The following is an 18863-nucleotide window of genomic DNA, read 5'->3' on the forward strand; positions in this document are numbered from 1 at the left end:
CGTTCTCCCCGTGTAGTGACATCATCTTCCTTCTGGGCCTGTGTCCAAATGTTCCCTTTTATGGGACGCCAGTCATGCTGGATGAGGGTCCACAATAGTGACCTCACCTTAAGCAGGCCATCTGCAAAGATCTTTTTTCCAAATAAGGTCCCATCCACGGCTACGGGAGGTCAAGACTTCAACGCCTTTTGGGGGTGACACAGTTGAACCCATAGCACCGGTCAATGGCTCAGATCTTTCTGGGGAGGCTCGTGGTAGGCTCATCACAGGCATTTGTGGCCCTGATGTAAGGCCCTTCCTCAACGGGACCTGGCCTCCATTCCTGTTGAGGCTGGAGGAGCCGTGGCGCTTGTGAAGGATGCTGGCAGTCCCTCGCCGAGGCATTCTGAACCCCCGGGTGACGGGAGCACGCTCCGGGCACTCCCAATGTGGCTGAGAAGGGTGCGCATGATAGAGCCACTCTGGCCCTGGAGCCTCCATGAGTCTGAGACCCCATCCCCTGCTGCAGCACCAGGCCTCCCATGCCCTCTGTGCACGTGAAGCACCGGAACTTTCTAGAATGTATTTTGACTCCATGAAGTCTATGAGGGAACCGACCGCCTTGCTATCGAGGCTGCCATGTGTTGGAACGCTCCTCATGTCCACTGCATGAGCTGTTGGCCACCGCCAAGCACAGGGCTCCATCCCACCTGCAAGACGGTCACAGCCTCCGTGTGCTTGTGCAGATGCACCTGTCCCGCATGCTGGGTGGGTGTGATGACATCAGTCCTCTGAGCTGGACCCTTCATTCTGCAGGGCTAACACTGCCTGCCTCCGGTCTCGACACTCCCAGGCTCCTCTGGGATGTAAGCTGTCTTCCAGCAGGCCCTGGGCCGGGAGGGGTCTAACCTGACCCCACATCAGGAGTGGCCCCGAGGAGAGTGGCACCCTGTGCCTGCGCTCTGTGAGCCGTGCCACGGTCAGTGGTCTGTGGAAGCTTCGTGGGTAGGAGACCTGACCCCTCCCACAGAGGCTTGGGGGGCACCTCTGCTGCTGGAGAAGGTCCAGGGCTGGTTCGGGGTGAAAAGTCACCAGCCCCATGTTTCTGGCCAAAATGTCCCAGCCGCGTGTCTCAGCGTTTGCCTCTTTGTTCACGACTGCCAGAATCCTGGTGTAAGGGAGCTGGAGTGGCCAAAGGTCAGCTGCGGCTGCCCGGCCAGGGAGGTCCCGTCGGCCCCAGCCACCCCAGCCACCCCGCCCTGCCCTGCAGCTCTGGGAGCTGGGCCCAGGTGGCCTTCCCACCCGCCCATTCTCGGGGGCCAGCCTCTGTACCCCTGTCCTCTGCTTTTCCATGCCATGTGGGGCTGACCCCAAAATCTTGATCACATGACCTCACTTCATGTCACCTCCCTGTTAAGCTGAGAAGCTGTGACACCACCCCCGGCCATGGCCACCAGTGCCTGATTCCCAACCAGCAGATGTGCTCAAGGGGCCAACCTCAGGGGCTCATTTCCACAGTGCGTGAGGTGACAGGGTCACCATGGTAGCAATTTTTGTGTCACTCAGAGGCCTGGCGGGAAGCAGGCCTGTCCCTCTCAATCTGGGTAACTCCAGGAGGGTGAAATGGAGAGACTGTTGGCCTCCCTGTGGGGGCAGTGCACCCCTCAGGCTGGAGGAGCTTGGAGGGGGGGGTCTGCACCGGGGCCTGGACAAGACCGCCGTGTGCCGAGGCCTGGACACAGGGATACGGCCGTGCAAGGTGACCCCGCAGGGAGGGACCCAGGAGATAAAACCCCGAGTTCACCTCCTCCCAAGTACTGCTCACAGCCCCCAGAAGCCAGAGAGCGGGAGGCGGTGGATGGGGCCTACGTGACTCTGCTCACAGGGCACAGAGATGGTGGCACATGGGGGAGACCAGCCCCTGCATCACACACTCACCCCTGCACTGAGGAGCGTGGCCCTGGGGCGGGAGATCTGTCAGGCCAAGCCAGAGACACAGCATGACACTGGGGAGAGGGGCCCCAACAAGGGGTCACACCGTGGCTGTGGGACCCGAGTGGCGAGCATCACGTGAGGTCGGGGCCATCTTGGGGTCAGGCACTCCATTTTCCAGAATCTTGCACCACGTGACTTGTTAGCGAGCTGGCGCTCAACCCAGCACATTTTCTGTCTCACTAAACTGTCATTTAAAACAAACCAGGGGCACCTGGGTGGTTCCGTCCGTTAAGCACTGGACTCCATCTCAGCTCCAGTCTTGATCTCAGGGTCGTGAGTTCAAGTCCCGTGTTGGGCTCCATGCTGGGCGTGAAGACTACTCAAAAATAAAACCAACCAACCAACCAAATGGTGTGTAAGGTCATCCCGTGACCTCGGTTACTCCCGCCAGGAGTCCTGGACTTACACCTGAGTGTCACAGCCACCACACCCCGACAGCCACAGCACCCCTGGCCCCCAGCGTGGGGGACAGAGCTGCACCCGCCCTCCACCCAGCCGTCCCTGCGGAGCAGGAGGTCACTGCAAACACCCACAGAACGACAGGGCAGACACCCGGGGATCCGTGTCTCCCTCCCTAAATTAATAGGTGCCGGCCTTCCCACCACACTTCCTTCGGATTTCCTTCCGTGAAATAGAATGTGATGCCCACATTGGTGGCCCTCTGTGCCCTCCCTGATCCCATGTCGCTGTTCCCGCTTTCCAGACGCACCCACTACACGCAGTCAGCAGCCCCCTCCCCCCGTGTCACCGGGCACCCTTAGCTCACGGGCACAGCTCTCACCGCGCTCCCGGCTCCACACCCTGGAAACCTGCGGTAGACGGGACATCAGACTGTGAGCGCCCTTCCCATGCTCCCGGTCAGCTTCGCTGCCAACAGTCATTCATTTTCATTCATTCATTCATTTCCCTTCTGCAGGGATGTGATGCACATATGTGCCTTACACTCTTTCCCCCTTTCCCTTCTTCATACACACTACTTCCTCCCTCCCTCTCTCTGTTCTTCCTTCCTCCCTCCTTTCTTTCCTTCCTTAACTTCTCTTTCTTCCTTTTTTTTTTTTTAGCTTCTCCATTTCTTCTTTTCTTCCTTCTTTTTAAAATTAAAGCTATTACAGGCAATGCTGCAAAGATCATCCTTGTCTTTATTTCCTCCTGCCTAAGTGTGGGGACTTATCTGGGGGACGCACCAGCCTAGAAGCAGTGGAATTGCTGGATTACAAGTCTACGTAGCATCAACTCCATTGACAGTCACACACTTCTCTTCCAAACTCTTGTGCATTTTGCATTTCCATGTCTGAGAGCTCCTGTTTCTCTCTGAGAAATTGGGGGTGGTTTTCCATGATCATGAACATCACTGCAGACCCGGCCCCCCACTGGCTGTGGCAAACTGAACCCACCCCCACGGAGGACTCTGTGCCCTGCCCCCCGCCCACCCCCAGGGTCCTGCACCTTACGCCTCTCCTGGACACCCCGCAGGGCAGCCTTGGGGAAGGAGCTGGGCTCAGGGTGGGGGGCACGAAGAATGTGGCACCCCTAGTTCTGAATGGGGCTCCCCTCCCAGAGGGGCTTCCAGGACTGATTCACCAGGTCACTTAGAAAAGTAAGCACCTCTCCAAGGCGAATTCTCGTCAGAGCCTCATCTTTCCCTGTTGCTCATTCATTCATTCCTTGACTCATTCATTCCTCAACCGATGTTTACTGAATAAGAACGATTGTAGGTGCAGGGCCACCGGAGGCACAGAGCAGACCAGGCCCATTGCCCTCACCCACCTTGGCTCTCCTGGGGCCAGTGAATGCTGCACACAGCAGCTGGGGACAGCAAGGGCTCCGAGAACAGAAGAACTAGACTCGGTGGGGCCAGGGCAGCGCCGGCCCAAGCTTGCCCTTGAAGCACAAGGTCGAGGGGGCCTTACTGGGGGGCTGAGACAGGGAGAGGGGTCTCCGGAGGGCCGAGCACCTCTGCTCGTTCAGTTCCGACGGCTGCTCTTATACGCACAGCTCCGTTTTTGAAAGGACTCTGCTGTCGAAGGAAAGAGAAAAACAGAAAAATCGATTTAGGTAAATAAGTTGAAATACAGAGGTCCTCTAGGTAGGATTTGGACACTCTCATGTGTTCTTTTCTTTTTTCCTTTTTTTGGGGGGTGGGATGGGGAGGAGCAGAGGGAGAGAGAGAATCCCAAGCAGGCTCCCTGTTGAGTGCAGAGCCCGATGCAGGGCTAGATCCCACAACCCCGAGATCACGACCTGAGCTGAAACCAAGGGTCAGATGTTTAACTGACAGAGCCCCCCGGGCGCCTCCATGCTTGACTTTTCAATGTCAGTGTCAACTGGAGGGAAAACCCCTCTAGAGCCACGTTTCCTCCGTGAGGCACATTTGCTGACCTACGACGTGGCCATGGGAACGCCCAACAGACGGAACTCCTGGAAGAGATGAAGTTTGCAGTCTGAGGGCCCTGGGGCCGAGGGGGTGGGGGCACAGGCCGGTTCCTTTCCTGCCCCTCTTGTGCAGCCACGGCCCTCCCCCCAGACCTGGGTTCTCGAAATAGTTGAAGGTCGCTGGCCTGTGGACGTTGAGACGATGGCCTGGTGGGTGGGCCCCGTCAGCTCCTTCCCCTGCCCCCAGTTGGACTGCCATGGAGGGCGACCCCAGGAGCCACTGTTGACACAACTGTGCCTTTTGGGGCCAGCTCTCACATGAGTCACCCTTCTGTGAGTGTAATGTTGACATCTGCAGGAGTGCCCCCTCTGCGGTTAGCGATCGGGTCATGCCCAAGGGACAGGAGGGCCTTTCTGAATCTCGAGTCCTCATTCAGGATGATTACGCACCTGGGCGCTTGCGCATATCAGCCAACCCGTTTTAATCAGTGCGATTACCTGGAGTGAGGCCTGGGGGCCCCTCCTTAGGCAAATGTTACCCAACAGTCTTTAGGCAAATAGAGGCCGCCCATAAAGCGCAGGGCCTGCTCAGGGTCCCATCCCCGACTCGTGGTCTCCCCTGAGCAGAGAAGAAGGTCACGGCCGGCATGGAGCCCAGGGTGGTCTGCGTCCTGGTGTTGGTCTGCGTGCTGACCCTCAGCTCCCTGGCCCAGGGCGAGCTCGGTAAGCAGCCCCCCTTCCCACGTCATGGAGGGCGCCAGGCCCAGGTCAGCCCCCGTGGTGGTGCCCGAGCCACGGTCCAGGTAGTTTGAGCCGAGCACCGTGCTGGGCCCTGGGAGGATTTGGGAGGGTGAAGGCTGGTGAACAGCAGCAGCAGGGCCACGGCCACGGAAGCTCTGAGCACAGCTGTGAGCAAGTGGGCGCCGTGGTCGCGGCTCACTGTGTCCGCACCGATGGCCCTGAGCACCGGATCTCAAGGGGTGGTCTCGGAGGTGCAGTGGGAGAGCAACTCCCCAGATGTCCAAGCTGGACTCTGGCCAAAGCCACCCAGATGCCCAAGGGCCCATTCCGTGGACAGGCTTCTCCCAAGGACCCCCACGGGCTCCACGGTCCCTGCGTGCATGTTCCGTGGGCGCCACAAGCGACAAAGCCCGCTGCTCCCTTGAGCCGCTGTCTCAGCCCCTGGACCGGGGAGTGGGGAGACAGCCTCGGGGGCTCGGGGGTGTGACGACACTTTCAGAGAGCACTTCGCGAGCTACTCCGTGCTCAGTGAGTGTTATTTGTTCTCATTAGATAAAATTTCCCAGGTTTTCAAAACCAGGATTTCCACAGAGGTTTGAGGAGAGGGAGAGAAAACCATGGTTCCGTGCACCTCGGGGTGCCTTCCGAGGACCCAATGAAGAATGGGACGTGGGGAGGGGGACGACAAAGGCACCAGGTGTCCACTTGGAAAGTCCCCAAGGCAGGGACAGGCTAAGGCCAGAAAGGACACACGGGCTTCGGGCCTGGAGAAGCCGCTGCTCTGCCGTGGAGGATGCCGGGAGTGTGGCCACGAGGCCACCCCAGACCCGGCTGTGGCTCCCTCTCCCCCTGCCGGCCTGCTGACCCCGCTCGGCCCTTTGGCCCGAGGCTCCCCCTTCTCTGCGGTCAGCCGTCCTGTCACAGAGGAGTCCGGAGACTCGGATTGCAAGCACAGCCCCGGCAGAGACCATTTCCGTCTCGGTCCGTCCTGCGCTGGTTAATGGGCTGACAGATCGGAAACCTGGAAGTCCTGCCTAGGAGCGCCCACTGGGGGGGGCCATGTGCCGGCGAGCCCCCCACCCTACCCCGGCCACCGCTTCCCCCTCCGGCAGGCGGGCAGGACACAGAGCCGTGTCTGAGCGTGCACGAGCACACACACACGTGCACACACGCATGCATGTGAACCCACACACACACAGCTCCTCCTGACTTCACAGCCACCCCGGGGGTGGGAGACGCCACCTTCCCTCTCTGGTGGGGAGCCAGATGCAGGGAGGCTGACGTCCTGCAGAGGCCACTCAGCCGGTGGAGGGAGATGGCCCAGATCTTTCCCGCGAAGCCACAGACCCCTTCTTCAGAGAAAGCTTGGGGTGATCCATGGAGGAGAACACAGAAGCCCGCGGAGTGCAGCTCCCGCGGGGCTCGCCTTCTCAATGCTTGGTTGGGTTAACAGGGCTCAGCCCCTTCAGTTCTCGTGCGTAGACCACACAGGAGCCCCACCTCCCCAGCGTGTCTCCCTGCGTGTTCTCCACCATCCTGGCTTCCATCGTCCCCCCGGGTTAAAGCCGCTGAGTGGCTGAAGGCATCCACTCCACCCCAGCCTCTGCGTCTTTCCTGCAAAGGGACCTACACCTCCTGAGATACACCTTGTTTTCTCTTGACTGCCTTTGAGCACCTGCTTCCCCGGCAGGGTACACGCATTGCATCATCCCCACCTGGTCAACCTCCTCCCACAGGAAGCCCTCCTTGCTTTGTTCAGCCTCGTCCTTCTCCCTCCTGTGCTTGCCGTCAGCACCCTGGGATGGCCTCGCGGTACTGCTCTGTACATTCGCTGGCTCTTCTCCTCCATTACATTGTTGGCTTCTTAACGACGACTTCTCCATCACCTGACACGGGGCCCAACATGAGCTCGGTCCTCGAGCGACCTTCTCTGTCTTCTTTGCTGTGCTAATTTCTGGTCTAGCACACACAAATGGTGTTCAATAGAAATTTATTGATGAGTAAAGCGAAGTGAACAAACGCATGGATAAATTACACAGGTACGTGCAGAGTTTACAAAGCCCGGCACCTTGCATTTGCCCTGAGCTGAAGGGTTTTCATATCGGGAGATGAGGCCGGCCTGTCCCTCTTGCACCCTGAGCCCCAAGTCCCCATCCGTGGCACCAGCCGTGGCACCAGCTGGCTGCTGGTTCAACTGGAGAAGGAAGATGGGCGTCAGCCGACGACTGACTTTCGCTCTTGCCTCCTGCACTTCCAGACACGTGTGTGGTGGCCCCCCACCACAGAGCAAACTGCGGCACTCCGGGCATCACGCCCTCCCAGTGCAAAGAGAGAGGCTGCTGTTTTGACAACACTGTTAGTGGAGTCCCGTGGTGCTTCCACCCTGCGGCTGTGGAAAACCCTCCCGATGGTAAGGCCATATCGGCTCTGTGGGGTCGGAAGGTGTAGGGTTAGGGAGAAAACCTCACGGGAGCGCAGGGCCCTAGTCTGCACGGCCAGCTGTGTCTGTACCCACACCCGGGGCCACGGACGAGCGTGGGGAGAGGGCCCGGCCTGCATCAGGCTGATGTTGGTTGGGGACACAGAGACCAGGCGGAGAGACCACTGGGCAAGGAGCCCGATTCGTGCCTGTGTTTCTTCACATCACTAACTGGGAGCCGGTGAAGAATCCTGGGGGCACTTTACCCCTGGTTGGTGGGAGGGGAGGGAGAGACTGGAACAGGAAGGCTGCCGTGTTTTCTAAGGACTTTTGCCCTTGGTGCTTCTAAGTCAGAGCTCTCATTACTCACAAGTGAACAAAGCATGGGGTTTTCACTGCCTGTGTCTCCTTCTCACACCGCACCCTTCAGAGGAGTGCTCCTTCTAGACGGGCTGTGGAGGAGCGGCGCCAGGAGCTGGAATGGCCTCGCCCGGCGGCCGGGAGACCAGCCACGTCACCAGCAGGCACTCGGGACCTCCGCATCGGCGCCTCGGCTCGCTGCGCGGACAGACGGCACACGCCCGCGGACTCAAAATTGGCATAACAATTAAAAGAGATGAATGTTACCCTTGCTCTCAGTTCTTTTTAAAAATTGCAAATGATGGTCCTTTCTTGGATAGGGAGATACACCATTTGCACATGTGGCCTCTCATCGTGGGTCCTACGTGGGCTCACCCCACCCTGGGGAGGCACAAGGGTCAGAGGAGGGAATGAGGTGCTCACGGCATGTGTGCCAGCACTTGGTGTCAGCACACAAGGCAGTCAGATTGTCGAGTGCAGCTTGAGTGGGCGGGGGAGTGCAGCTGGTCTGGTCCCCAGCACCAGGCGGGTGGGCTCTCCCCGCTGACAGGGAGCACCGGGCCTGTGTTTTTTGTACCTGCTGCTCAGTCCCCACCTTCTTTCTTACCTGACTTCCACCCTATAAAAAGTGGGGGACACTCTTTCAGCTGGAGGAGTCTCTGGGACTTCGTTCTGAATCATGAGGTGGGAGGATATCTACTTGGAGGCTCTGGGGAATGACTTTCCCTCCTTGGAGGAAGAGCTCCCTCTTGCTGCCCTGGCCAGCCCCTGCAGCCTGCCTCTGGATGTTGTGTGGTGTGAGAGTGTGATGTGGTGCTTCGAGCAGCCATTCTGTGCTAATGAGGAAAAGCCATAGAACTAGATCCCTGACACCCCTGAGCTACTGATTTGACTCACCCACTTTGAGACTTCATGTTGAGTCAACCCAAATGTCCCAATGGGTTAAAGCCCTGCTAGCTGGGTTTTCTGGTCCTTGGTGACACATTACCAGGGCCCAGCTACTACGGGTGGGGGCAAACTCTCACCCAACGTGAAACTGCTTTGGCTGAGTCTTCCAGGCTGGGCCCTTGAGCTGTTAAAGGCATGAGGGCAATTCATTTGTTCCCTCCTCTGCGCCTGGCAACTTCTCCCTGAGCCATCTGTGTGGCTCAGGCTCTCTCTCTCGGCTGGAACTTCGGGCTCTATGGCAGCAGAGAGAAGCCACAGAGGGAGGTGTTACAGGGAGAGTCAAAGGCGTGTCTTTGTTGTCAAAACCAACTCGCTTCCAAATGATATTTCATCCTTAACTTCATCCCCCCATAACTGACGAGGACGGGGCCGAGAATGTTTACCAGCCCGACTGGCCCCACCGCCCTCATAAATCACGGGCCTGCTGATAATTTCAAGGATGCACGGAGAGAAAGCTGGGAGGCCATTGGGACACCAGAGCAACCCCCCCATTTTGTTCCTTCCTGTGTCACCCGGGCCCTAAGGCACTGAATAGACAAGGTCTCTAGTGGGGCTGACGCAGCAGAGAGCTTGATCATGAGATGTCTCCCTTTACCACCCCTCCCCCTCGCCCCAAGCTGTGTGACGTCAGTGACACTTTCCATGACACCCAGACAGGGGAGGGGCTCTGTGACTTGAAGTGCTCCTGTGGCTGGGGGTGCCCCGCAGGGATGGGCCTTCCTCCCGGCGACTGCATGAGGTGACAAGGTGACTGACTAGGTGGGTCCCTATCGAGGGAGGGAGGGGGCCGACCGCTGGCTAGTGGCTTCAGCCCCCCCTCCCAGCCTGTGACACGGAGAGGAATCTGGGTCTGCTATCCACCGTGGACCGCCCAGGTTGGGCGGGTGCACGATCTTGGCTCCCCCATCAGGACGGCAGACCTAGAGAGGGCCTGGGGATTCCTGCTGGGACGGCCCTGCCTCGGGCTGGTGGGGACACAGAGTCCTGTCCCTGCCTGGGGGTGGGGCACAGGGAGTGGTCTATGCCACTTGGTCCTTGTGGAAAATTGCAACCTCCCCAAGAATCCACCAGCGGGCTGCAGCTGAGGGGAGGGAGAGAGAACAGTCGGGCAGCCAGTGCTGGGGGGCCTGACAGAGCCGATGGGTGGGGCGCCACAATAGCTCCAGGACCCGAAGTGCCTCGAGGAATGCTCAGGGCGGGTTTCTGGCATCTGTCCTACCGTCCCTTGGTCCTCCATCCCTGAGTGGCCTCAGCTCCCTGAAGCTTTGCTGCATGGGCTGCGGAGCCCGAGGGCTGAAGACTGAGGCTGCACGAGTGGGTGCAGAGGCTGGAGCTGGGGGCAGGGGCCCCTGGGGACGTGTGGCTTCCTCCTCTGGTTCAAGGAGAGACAGGAGGGTGCCGGCAGGACAGAGAAACCCAGCGACAATGTGAGGGGTTGTGCCTTCAGCGCTGGGAACACAGAGGTCACCACAGCTTGGGGGGTGAACCCCTGGACACCCTTCCAGCCCCCTCCAGGCCCCTCCTGGCCCCTCCTGGCCCCTTCCAGGCCACCACCCGCCCGGCCCCCTCTGGACCTCTCCCAGCCCCCTCCAGGCCCCCTCCGGGACCCTCCCGGTCCCTCCTGGTCCCTTCCTGGCCTCCTCCCAGGCCCCTTCCAGGCACTCTCTTAGCCCCCTCCCAGCTACCCTCCAGGCTACCCTCTTGACCCCTTCCAGACCACCACCCTCCAGGCCCCTTCTGGCTCTTCCTGGCCCCCTCCTGGCCCCCTCTAGGACCCTCTTGGCCCCTCCTGGCCTCCTCCTGACTACCCTCCAAGCTACCCTCTTGACCCCTTCTAGACCACCACCCTCCAGGCCCCCTCTGGGCCCCTCCTGGCCCTGTCCCAGGCCCCTCCTGGCCCCTCTAGGCCACCTTCCAGGCCCCTCTTCTGGTCCCTGCCAGGCCCCCTCCCAGCCACCCTCCTGGACCCCTTCCAGCCACCTTCCAGGCCCCTTTCCTGGCCCCCCGCCAGGCCCCCTCTCCCAGCAGCAAGAGTCCACGCTGGCCAGTTGGCAGCTGCCTGGGGCCCCTTGAGTCCTTGAGGAACCTTGAGGGGGTAATGGGAAGCAGGCAGCTGTGACAATAAAGCGACTTCGTGAGAACAGTTCTAATGATAAGGCACGAGGAAGGACGTGTCTCTCACATGCACACACACACACACACACACACACACACACACACACACACCACATACGGATCTTAAAGGGCCCTGGGGAAATTGGGCTGAGGGTGGTCATTTGGGGGCAAGCCCTCCACAGCTCACACCATTCCCTCAGAAGAGAGGAGGCCATCCTGATAATTGCTGTATTTGAATACATTGCTTGGCAGTGGAAAGTTTTATGTATTTTCTATTTTGTTTTTAGAAACAGGCTTCCCACCTCAGAGCAATGCAATGGAGTGATGTGTCTGCTTAAAGTTGTCTTGGTTTTACTAGGCAAGAAGCTGATTTTAATTTAATACCTGGCAAAGCCGTCCATGCCACCCTGCCTGTCTCCTACCAGCCTGGAAAGCAGCAACTCAGGGGACCTTCTAGAACTTTCCAGGTCCTTAAAGAACTTCAGACAAAAGTTCAGACATCCCTCATGGGGGGAGCTCCATGTTCCGGGGGGGGGGGGGGTGGGTCCTAGGTAGACGGCCGGCGTGGGAGACAGTTGCATCTTCATTGGCCCTGGGACAGACTCGGAATCTCAGAATGTGTGACCGAGGAGCTTCCAGGAGAGGAGTGGTGAGAAGGATGACAGAGATGGCCCAGGGCAGCGTCGGAGCACCTGCTGACCCTGAGGCTGGTGGGGCTGCGGCCCTGGGGGTCCAGAGACTAGCCCCCTCCCTGTTTTCTCCTTCAGCGTGAGTGGGTGTGTTCGTCAGCCAGCGCCACAGCAGCGAAGGACCACACCCTGTGTGGCTCCAGCCACAGACATTTATTGCATCCCAGCTCGAGGCTGGATGTCTAACATCGATGTGTCGGCAGGGCTGGTTCTGCCCTCGGCTCCTGTCCATGGTGTGCGTGCAGTTTTCTCCCCATGTCCTCCCATGGGCGTCCTGCCATACGTGTCTGTGTCCTGGCATCTCCCTTATTAGGACATTGGCCTCATTGGCCTCATTTTACCTTCATCACCTTTTGAAAGATCTTATCTCTAAATCAAGTCACGTTCTGACTACTGGAGGTCAGGACTTCAACATATGAATTTGGTGGGAACCCGGTTCAGCCCGACAGCTGGCACCTGTTCCTTGCTACCAAGGAGTCCTGATGGATGCAGATCACCAAAGGGCAGGTGTCACGATCATCTTCCATATCTGAGACTGGTCCATTTTTTGATAATGGTAGGAAAACAAATGTGATATGCGAAACTGAAAATGTGTCAAGTACAGAGGGTAGGAAACTTGTGGCCTGTGAGAGGCGGGTGGCACTCCTCAGATGTTTTCAATGTAGAGAGCTGGGGACCTGTAGGGTGTGCTACGTGATAAAGGGGAGGAATGAACAGAAATGTTACTACAGACAGGCAGGGATGGAAAGGCCAAGCCATCAGAAGCAGAGCGTGCGTGTGCGGGCTGAATGACATCTCTAAATCAGGAACCCATCAGTGACCCCTGTCATGGCCCAAATCAGGCCTATGTGTCAGCCCCAGAAACACAGACTAATGTCACGGCTGCCCTGGGGGTCACTGTGGGCTACAGCTGGGCTGGCAGTGCTTACCCTGAGTCTCTCCAGTAAAGCTCGAGCATGGTGGCCCCGGCGCCATCCATGTCCTAGCCCCGTGCTCAAGTGCAGGTGCTGGTCCTGGTTACCATGTGTGGGTGGAAGGCCGAGAGCAGGACAGGACGTGACCCAGGACCCAGGTATGTGGTCCTTCCACCCACCTGCACCCCACGCAAAGCATTAACCTGCCACTTCTCCTGCCTCTTGATTTTCACCCATGGTATACATTGATTTACCATACTCTGTGGCTCTGATCCACGAGCCTTTCTGTTCCGTGGCTGGTCGTGTACTTGGAGGCTACCATTGCTTCTGGATAATTTCCACACAACAATAGGATTCTGTTCAGAAAATGTTGATCTAAGGATCAGACCAGGAACCAGTTCTTGAAGCCAAGTTGTGGTTTAAGATCATATTTGTAGGGTCACTGGGAAGGTTATTGTTAGTTTAAGAAAACTCCCTCACCTTTCTTTGTGAGTGTGGGGAGGGGTGGTCAGTGGAAATGTTCAATGCCTGAGACCCTGATAGGAAACATCAGCTAATAAGAGAGAGACACACTTGGCAAATCCAGCGTGGAACTTACTGGAAGGTATCAAAAGCTCCTAGGGCACATTCACCTTTTTAAGGGTCTAAGCAGATGGAAGATTATAGTCAGCATCAGAAAGAGAAATACTATTTTCTTTTTTAAAGATTTTATTTAGGGCGCCTGGGTGGCTCAGTTGGTTAAGCGACTGCCTTCGGCTCAGGTCATGATCCCAGGATCCTGGGATCTGAATCCCACATCGCTCCCCCTGCTCAGCGGGGAGTCTGCTTTTCCCTCTCCCTCTGCTTGCCACTCCCCCTGCTTATGCTCGCTCCCTCTCTGTGTCAAATAAATATATAAAATCTTTTTTAAAAATATAGATTTTATATATTTATTTAGAGAGAGAGAGGGGAGAGAGAGTGCTCGGGGGGGGGGGAGGGAGAAGGAGAGAGAGAATCTCAAGCAGACTTCCTGCTGAGCAGGGAGCCTGATTCAGGGCTCGATCCCACAACCCGAAGATCATGACCTGAGCCGAAATCAATAGTCTGACACCTACCTGACTGAGACACCCCAGAAATAGTATTATTTTTAAAGGTATTTCTTAATTGTTCTTCTCAGTTCTTAACATTGCCCTGAGCTGGACATTTTGGGGGTAGCAGATTTAATCAGGCAAAAACTCACACAGCTGCATACATAGGTGGAGTGAGGAGATTGAGTGAACTAATACATTGGGAACGTGCTTTCTTTCTTTTTTTTTTTTTGTTAAAGTTAATGGATGACTTTAATTTATTTATTTTTTTAATAATTTTTATTTTGTTATATTAGTCACCGTACAGTACATCCCCAGTCTCCGATGCAATGCTCCATGATTCACTATTTGCATACAACACCCAGTGCACCACGTGCCCTCCTTAATACCCATCACCAGCCTATCCCAATCCCCCAGCCCCCTCCCCTCTGAAGCCCTCAGTTTGTTTCCCAGAGTCCATAATCTCTCATGGTTCATTCCCCTTTCTGTTTACCCCCTTCGTTCTTCCCTTCCTTTTCCTACCGATCTTCCTGCTATTTCTTATGTTCCATAAATGAGTGAAACTGTATGATAATTGTCTTTCTCTGCTTGACTTATTTCACTTAGCATAATCTCCTCCAGTCCCGTCCATGTTGCAGCAAATGTTGAGAACTCGTTCTTTCTGATGGCTGAGTAATATCCCATTGTATATATGGACCACAGCTTCTTAATCCAGTCATCTGTTGAAGGGCATCTCGGCTCCTTCCACGATTTAGCTATTGTGGACATTGCTGCTATGAACATTGGGGTGCATATGGCCCTTCTCTTCCCTACGTCTGTATCTTTGGGGTAAACACCCAGTAGTGCAATGGCTGGGTCATAGGGTAGCTCAATTTTTAACTTTTTAAGGGACCTCCACACTGTTTTCCAGAGTGGCTGGAACGTGCATTCTAAAGGCAAATGTTAGAAGGACTCGGGTCAGTGTGGAGAACTTGGAAGGGTTTACCTTCCTTGCAAGCCGATCGACCCCTGACGCTGGCAGAGGGTAGGAAACTCCCGGTTCAGAGACAAAGGGCTTTAGTACTTGCGGTGTAGCCAGTGGCACGGGCATCAGCATCTTTGTATTGGTTCCCTTTGCCCCCAAGTCTCCCTGGGGTGACATGGGTGGGTCCAGATGGACGCCGGCACACACAGAGGGCTGCAGGACAGCAGAGGAGTCCTGACCTCTTCAGGGGCTCAAATCTTTGAAGGGGCGGGAAGCTCGGCTGGCTTTGCTCTGGGGGGCGACACCCTATCTCTGCTCCAAGGTTGTTTGCTACACAAACACTGGATAGCTGAGATCAAGAGCAGTTGATGAGTCACATATACGCCCAGCCCGGAGGGGAAGACGTCACACCATGCAGGGCCACACGGGTCGTACCCTGGGAACTGAAGGAACCACTAGGGTTGTGGTAGGAAGCTTTGTAGGAACAAGAGGGTGGGGTGCCCTCAGGAGGTTCCCACAGGAGAATGTGGTTGGCTTGTTTGAATAATTCTGGGGGAGTGGAACCCTCTGCTTAGGGGTGAGCAGGAACTGTGCCTGGTCCCCTGATAAGCAGGGCTGTTTGGCTCGGGGGCCATATCTGTGGGAGCAGAGCGGGGAGGGGAATTTGCAGTTAGGCCACTCGAAGCTCTCCGATTCCACCAGATGTCAAGGCAGCACTTATCCCTGAACCTTAATTTAGGTCCTCTACCATATGGATAGCTAATGCCTCGTTCACACGCACAAATGGGAGACTCGAGAGTTGTCTCCCAACAACCAGTGTACCAAATGTATGGTTTTCAAGACCGATTACTGGAGAGGAAAGAAAACATGGAGGCATGTTTCCATAACATTTCCTTCATAAATAAAATAAAATACAAGTATTTTTCTCCACCTTTATTTTTTAAATTCACTGTTAGAGAGGTTTAAGACTATAATACAGGGGTATGCAGGGTGTTTTGTAAAGGACCAGGTCTTATGGGGGTAGTTTCTGTCACAAGGACCCAGCTCTTCATTGTCACTTGAAAGTAGCCAAAACAATATGTAAATGAATGGACATGGCTGTCTTCTAATAAAGTTTTATTTAAAAAACAGGCAATGAGCCTCTGGATCATAGTTTGCCAACTTTTATTATATTCTACTATTTTTCCTTGACATGTGGTAACCTGAATGGTTCAAACATTTTTTAGTTTTAAGATTGGCCAGATCATGGCTTGTCTCAGCCTGGTGCCAAACAAAACGAAACGAAACAAAACAAAACCCACTCAGACACCAAGGAGACATCTTAAAGTAATTTCAATCTTGATGAAAATCTCTCAGAGAAGTTCAAGGAGGAATTTCATCACACAACACCCTGAAAAATGTGCTTAAATTTATGCCTGTCCGTTTAGATCCCTCAAATACAACTTATCAAGACATCTCCAATGGCATTCCCTCCCAGATTCAGTAACCAAATTCCCATCAGTCGGTCGATTTGCTTATTTCTTCTCCCAGCTTTGGCCACATTCTTTATTATGTAGATAAATTTAGTTGTGGGCTTTACAAGATTCTGTTATTTACCCACCTTACCGACCAGCGTGACCAAACTGCGGAAACAAACCAGAAACTTACAATGCTGGGGAGACCCGTGGGGGACTTCTGCCTTTCTGGATTTGGCATGATAAATGTTGGAAATAAAAATACATTTTCCCTGATGATGGTGTAAAAATGAGATATTATACAACTCAGGTTTTAGAAGGCATGTGAGACTTTGAAAAGTATTTAAAATTCCCCATTCCGCTTCGGCTTTTACAGGACACTAATCAGGAGACAGGAGAAGGCTTGCCTGGTTTATTTGCATATATCCATATTTAGATACTGTTTCATGAATTACAGAAGGTAATTTGGGCAAGGGGCGACACTAAGAGGCAAGTTCCCCCCTCAGTTCCTGGGGTGTTACCCACTTGTCCACGCCCCTCACTGAGTGTGGCCACGTACGCACATAAGGTCAGGTTCCCGATACAACATGAGTGAGCTGAGGTCTCGATCTCACCCTACACGTACTTGCTGTGTTCCTTGGGCAAATCCTTTTACTTATACAGACCATGAAATGGGGGTGAAATCTTAGCCCTGACTTGGGATTGTTGTCGGGATTCAATGAGATAGAGCATGTGAAATCCTTAGAGGATCGCCTGGCACAAAGTCAGCCTGCAACACGTGTTAGCTGTTTTGTTAGTACAATCGATAAAGGAACCAGAAACATAGAATTCCACTCCGCGTGCAGTTGTTGTGAACTAGGGGAACAAGGGTGTGTGGGGGGGTGGGGGGGGTGAAGGGTGCCTGTCCTTACTCTGGTGAAAGTGAATTCTTCTTAGAAGAGGTGGCTCCTGAGTTAGGAGCTGAAGGGCGGGCAGGCTGAATGGTCAGGGTGTGTCTAGAAAAGACCAAGTTGCTTACACTCTTAGGGGCCCAGCAGCACAAGAGGGTGCGGGGGGGGGGGTCCAGTTCCTACAGAGTCTTGCTTTTCGTACTCAGGAAGCTATACGTGGTCTTTACCCTACAGGTTGGGGGGAGTGTGGGGTGGCAGAGGAGTAACATATATAGATTTCCACTTTTTAAAGATAATTAAGGTACCAAACTTTGGTCTGTTGGGCCCCCCAACTGTGGCTGAGAGACTAGATGGGAGGCAGTTGTTGCAAACCAAGGGGGAAGCCTCACGCACCAGACTGGGCAGCACACGCACGTGTGCTCAGAGGCCACGCAGGCGCCACGCTGAATGAATCCCGCCAGGTGGGGAAGTGGCTGCAGCCCCTGGGGGACTCATGCCTTCAGCCAGAAGAACGTCCTTGAAAATTCCTTAGATGACAGGTTTGCAAGTGGCCAACTCTCTTGACTTTTGTTTGTCTAAAAAAAAAAAAAGTATTTTGAAATCTCTGTGCCTTCTGCTCAATTTTGCTGTGAACCCAAAACTGCTCTGAAAAATAAATTCCATGTTTTAAAAGAGCATTTGCCTTTATCATTGAGGGGTACTCTCACTGAGTATAAAATTCTGACTTTAGAGTGGTTGGTTTCTTTTCTTTTCGCACTTAAAATGGTCATTCTGTTCCTTCCGGCGGGCACCATTTTGGAGAGAAGTCAGCCGCGTTGCAGTGGTCGCAGGGAACTTCAGGGGCTGTAAGAATTCTTCCAATCCCTCATTTTCAACAATGTGCTCGTGCTTCGCCTTGACAGAGTTTTCTTTGTATCTATCTTGCTTGGAGTTTACTGAGCTTCTAAGATACATGGGTTTATGTCTTTCATCAAGTTTCCTCCCCGAATTGTCCATTATTTCTTCAAATACTTATTCTCTCCTCTCCTGCTGACACACCAGTTACATGCTGTTAGACCCTTCGACGCTGTCTTCAGGGCCCTCATGTTCTGTTCATTGTTTTCAGCCCCCTTTCTCTCTCTGCTTCAGTCTGGAGAATTTACACTGTGCTGGCTTCAGATAAACCAGCTGTTTCTTCCACAGTATCTAATCTAAAGCCCATACAGTGGATTTCATGTTGGGAATTCAGTGTGTTCATGTCCGGAATTTCCGCTTGGTTCTTTTCTAGTTTCTATTCTCTGTTCAGATTTTTAAATGTGTTCCATCATTATATTTTTATGTTTCCTTAAATGTTTGAACATTTTAATGCAGCTCCTGGATGTTTCTGTTCACTGGTCTTTCTAATGACTATGGGTCATGTTTTCCATCTTCTGCTCACATCTGGTGATGTCTGATTTTGTGTTGAACATCATGGATGCAATGTCGTGTGTCTGGATTTCATTGTCTCCCTTAATAAAACACCAAGTTTTGTTCTGTTAGGCAGTTAATTTACTTGCCAGGTGAACCTGACTTGTTTTAAAGTTCTGCTGGAATAGGCACAGAATGTCTTTCCTCTAGAACCAGGTCAAGTCGACGTTTATGACATATATGGACTAAATGTTTGTGTACCCCTAAAATTCATCTCTTGAGGTTCTAACGCCCAATATGATTGTATTCGGGGGTGGGACCTTTGGGAGGTAATTAGGGTTGGGTGAGGTCGTGAGGATGGAGTCCTCCTACTGGGACACCAGAGAGCTTACTCTCTCTCTCTCCACCAGGTGAGGACACAGTGAGAAGGTGGTCTGCAGACCAGGAGGAGAGCCCCCCACCTCCCCGTGTGGGGAGCCTGATCTTGGACTTCCAGCCTTTAGAACTACTTAAGGCACACTGTCTGTGGCATTTTGATGTGGCCGCCTATGCCAACTAAGTCATGACAT

The 18863-nt window shown here is 54.5% G+C and overlaps 1 protein-coding gene across 1 annotated transcript; it reads left to right on the top strand.

Moving 5' to 3' along the window:
* Window positions 1-4994: 4994 nt before the first annotated feature.
* TFF1 (trefoil factor 1) lies at window positions 4995-18853 on the top strand. The gene is made up of 3 exons (XM_040621655.1): window positions 4995-5070; window positions 7346-7498; window positions 18705-18853. The coding sequence occupies exons 1-3, from the start codon at window positions 4995-4997 to the stop codon at window positions 18851-18853; spliced, it is 378 nt and encodes a 125-aa protein (XP_040477589.1).
* Window positions 18854-18863: the final 10 nt, after the last annotated feature.

This window comes from Ursus maritimus, unplaced genomic scaffold (assembly GCF_017311325.1).
Source record: "Ursus maritimus isolate PB19 unplaced genomic scaffold, ASM1731132v1 scaffold_4, whole genome shotgun sequence".
Lineage (NCBI taxonomy): Eukaryota > Metazoa > Chordata > Mammalia > Carnivora > Ursidae > Ursus > Ursus maritimus.